Raw genomic sequence first — 4,337 nt, forward strand, 5'->3', positions numbered from 1 at the left:
ATGGCACAGGCTAGGGAAGAAGCAGGCGACAGCCACCTGGTGTCTGGTCGAGAGCCATCGCGTATCATCAGAGTGTCTGTCAAGACCCCGCAGGACTGTCAGGAATTTATGCTGGCAGAAAATAGCAGTGTCCGTCACTTTAAGAAACAGATCTCCAAGCGCCTTCACTGTAACATTGACCGGCTGGTGCTCATCTTCACTGGAAAGATCCTCCGGGATCAAGATATTCTGAGCCAACGTGGCATCCTTGATGGAACTACAGTCCACTTGGTGGTGAGGACCCGTCTGAAAGGAACTCTGTCCAGTCCAGGAACTCTGCCAGACCCCACCGGCAACTGTACCCGTGGTTCTGAACCCTCCACCTCAGAGAGTGCTGGAATGGTGGCCAGGCTGCTCTGGCTAGCCCGGAGCTCACCTGATCTGGCTGACTTCTTTGGCCAGCTGGCTCAACTCCTGTTGGCTGCGCCTGAGCCTGTGGTGCAGTTCTTGGAAGACCCTCTGGTTCAAGGCCTGGCAAGTGAGAAACCAGCCAATACTAGCCATGTTCCTGAATCCTCAAGGCCAGTACAGAAACCCGAGCCAGCTCTAGACAAGCAAGGGCTAGAGGCCTTGAAGGCAGTGTCAGGTGGTGATAATGCTATGCGTCCCGTCTACTCTGACATCCAGCAGCTCATGCTCTTCACTCTGGCCCCATTGGTTGCTTCCAGAGGCCAAAACCCAGGTCCAGGGCTTTGCAGAGGGGAGGCCAATGCTCACAGCAGTACTGACACCACCACTGCCTCTGCGCCTGCCAGGCCATTGGCACAGGAGGTCAGTGCAGGAGCAGTTGCCCAGGCCAGGGGCATGGTCTCCACCCAGGCCAATTCAGGGTATAGGGCCGGTATGCAGGACTCATACTCAGGCCATGATATTTCCTCCCAGGATGGCCAGCAGCCCACAGGGAAAGCCACTCTAACCAGTCAGCTGAGACCCTCACCCTCTGTTTTGCGTAGAGCCATGCATGTCCTTCAACAAAATCCAGCTCTGCTACGCCAGCTGGCCACTGGCAGCCCCCTGCGACATCATATACCACTACTTCCCATCCTCACCAACCCACGAGCACTGCAAGCATTGATACAGATAGAAAAGGGCCTGCAGATACTGTCTAGGGAGGTGCCCAGTCTGGGCCCTGGTAGACCCCATGGGACTACAGGAGCCCCTGAAATGAAGGGTGCAGGACAGGGTCACAGAACAGACCCTGTGCAACCCACTATGGCTGTTCTCCAGCTTCTCCATGCACTGGCCAATGCCTGCTCCCAATCTACCCAATCCTCACAATCCTCAACCCTCCCCACTGAAAGCAGGTACCAGCAAGAACTGGAGCATCTGAAGGCCATGGGCTTTGCTAATCGTGATGCCAACCTGCAGGCCCTGATGGCCACAGATGGAGACATCCATGCTGCCATTGAGAGGCTGCTGGGGGAACCAGAGGTCTAGGTCCCTTCAGCTGATGCTCACCTTGCCACCCCATGGAGAGGGAGGTGGAGAAAGGAAAAGGGGAAGGGAAAGGAAGTAGCTTATTTTGGGAATTCCTCCTATTCAGATCATGTGCACATGGGAACAGTCCTTCCCTCACTCCCCAAGCCTGTTCTACATTAAAAAGATTGCTTGGATCACCTGTGTGATGTCCGTTTTGAGATAGGTGGGCAAAGAGAATGTTGTTTGGGGGAGGAAATGACCATGTTAAATGGTCTTGGGTTTGGGCTTTATCTTCTCATATCCTTAATCTCAGAGTATTTTCCAAATTTGAAAACGAAGTGGGGAAATTGCATTTTTTTCCCAGTATTTTTTTCTCCTGCTCAGTTGGCAACACAGCTCCTCACCAACATGACCATCATCACTGTGAGCCACCTCTATTCCAACTTGAGTGACTCGGAAGAAGTCCTGGCTTTTGGTCCCCCAGGAAGCCATGGCTCTCTTTACAACCTCTGGAAGCCACCCAATCTTTGACCATAGTTCTCTGTCTTTAGGTCCGGTCTCCTGGTATTACAGAAAAGATGTTTAACTTTCCTCTCAGCTAGGGCTCTTCCTTTTATATCTTCCTGTGCCAGGATCCTGCTCTTCTGAGATTGATGGGGGAACCAGAGGCCTAGGTTCCTTCAGCTCCATGACTTCTAAATTCTGTGGTCCCAGTATCTTACTGAGCCATCAGTACTCTCCCAATCCACCCATTATCTTCTGTAAACCTCTGCTCTATTAGTGAGGTGACTTACGGTGTAGGCAGCATGCCTTATTTGATTTGTAATTTTCTCAAGGTCACACAGTTTGTGATTGACAGGGATAAAGAAACCCAAGCTTGTTGATTCCAGAGTTCGTGTTCTTAGCTTTACACTGTCCCAGAGCCAGGATCAATCTGTTCCCATGCAGTCAGTGAGCAGGAAGTGTTTTCTGTGTGGCCCTGGCACAGAGGAAGGAACAACTTAGGTTTCCCATTCTTTAGGAGTTTAGAAACGCATTTAGAGAGGAAAAGCTCAGAGAATAATCCAAATCACAAGGATAAAATTACCCATGCTTACTTCAAATAAGCACAAATAAGATAAAATAATGTGGCAGTCAAGGAGGCGGCAGAAAGAGGGAGTAGGGAGAGTTTCATCAGGGCTCAGAGGAAAGGATTTGTTTTTCTTTTTAAATCGTACTTATACAAGAAAGTGTGTGTGTATATGTGTGTGTGTGCGTGTGTGTGTGTGTGTGTGTTGTAAGAGATACATGTAGACTGACAGGAGTTGGGGGGGTGGAGTGGTGAAGTCTAGTGCTGGGGATGGGCTATGACACTGGGGAGAACTCAGCAGGGTAATTGTTCAGGATCTCATCAAGGCTGAATCAATGTCCAGTTCAAAGTCTCCGCAGCAAACACTGAAAGAGCTAGACTCCGGGCAAAAAGAAACAAGAATATCCAACATGGTAGGATTCGAGACCACAACCTGGGCATGTGCCCCAACCAGGAACCAAAACCAAGACCTCCCGGTTCATGGGTTGACACAGACACTGAGCCCCACCAAATACTATCAACTATCACCAATTTTTATGGAGAGCTTAATTTATGTCAGGCACAATGATGAACACATTCCTAATGCTGGGGTTAGTTAAATGGTATGCCCTAATTTATGCACCTGCTAGTAGATAAGAAAGTCAGATTTAAGTTCAAGTTTATCTGTATCCACACATCACATTTATTTCTATTATAAAACACTGGGTAATATATGAGATGTCAGTACAAATGCATAACCTTCAGGCTATTAGCCTCTCTACATCACAGGCTCTTAATTTAAAATGCATAAAATAACAACATAATTTTGAGCCACTGGGAGAAGTATCTGTGGACTTGTGCATTTTAGAATTGAGGTTATTAAGCAATAAAAAATAGTTTAAAAGGCACTTGGACCCTGAGCCATCTTCCTTGAGTTCTTAATAAGAAATTACTCCATGGTTGAAAAGGAAGGGATCTCAAAATGGAAGATCAGTAGAGAAAAATGCAGTTTTAATGAGTACTACTCATATCACAAGCACTGTCTAAATATTTTAAAGTTGCGATATAGTTATAATAATGAGCTTATAAAGAGATATAATATGAAAAGCCTTCAATGATTACAACTTGGCTAATAATATTTAGAGAGGTTACATAAGTTTCTCATCTTATATTTATTTTATTGAGCATGTTACATGTTTGGCACTATTGTAAGTTTTTTTACATCCATTAATTTATTTATTCTTCACCACAACATTAAGAGATATTGTCATTAACCTCCATTTAACAGTTTGTCAAACTGAGGCATAGAAAGATTTAACAATATGCTCAAGGCCACAAAATAAGTAAAAGAATCAGGATTCAAATCCAGGCATTCTGACTTTAGACCTTGTGTGCTGAATTACTCAAAATATAATTCTCAGGTTCAATTTACCTCAAATGTTCTTTTTTTTTCTACTTGAACTCACAGTAGAATAGCCCCACAATGAAATCCAAACTCCTTTCAGAATAGCAACTGACTTCCTCTTTAGCAATTCATAGATACCTTTGAGACAAAATTAAAAATATAATCACCTTTCTGGGCTATTCAGAATTGCTCAAGGAGCCTCAGAAAAAAGATACTTTTTTGTGATTATTGATATCTCCAACTCACCTGGCCTTTTCTCTTCTTTTTTAGGTCATGCACATATAATAAAGCATAGCATACTTGTATAAATTTAAATAACAGTGTTTAAAAACATTCTTCTCATATCATAGGTCTCCGCACATGCAAATGCATCTAGATAGCTACCATACAAATTTATTCTTCTTATTTCCAACCGTTTCTCAGAAT

General features: G+C 45.0%; 1 protein-coding gene across 1 annotated transcript; it reads left to right on the top strand.

The window, feature by feature from the left end:
• On the top strand, positions 1 to 1,476 carry LOC102248589 (ubiquilin-1). The gene has a single exon (XM_005860830.1). It carries the CDS (start codon positions 1 to 3, stop codon positions 1,474 to 1,476), a length of 1,476 nt encoding a protein of 491 aa, XP_005860892.1.
• Positions 1,477 to 4,337: the final 2,861 nt, after the last annotated feature.

The sequence above is a fragment of the Myotis brandtii genome, unplaced genomic scaffold (assembly GCF_000412655.1).
Source record: "Myotis brandtii unplaced genomic scaffold, ASM41265v1 scaffold1405, whole genome shotgun sequence".
NCBI classification, from domain to species: domain Eukaryota; kingdom Metazoa; phylum Chordata; class Mammalia; order Chiroptera; family Vespertilionidae; genus Myotis; species Myotis brandtii.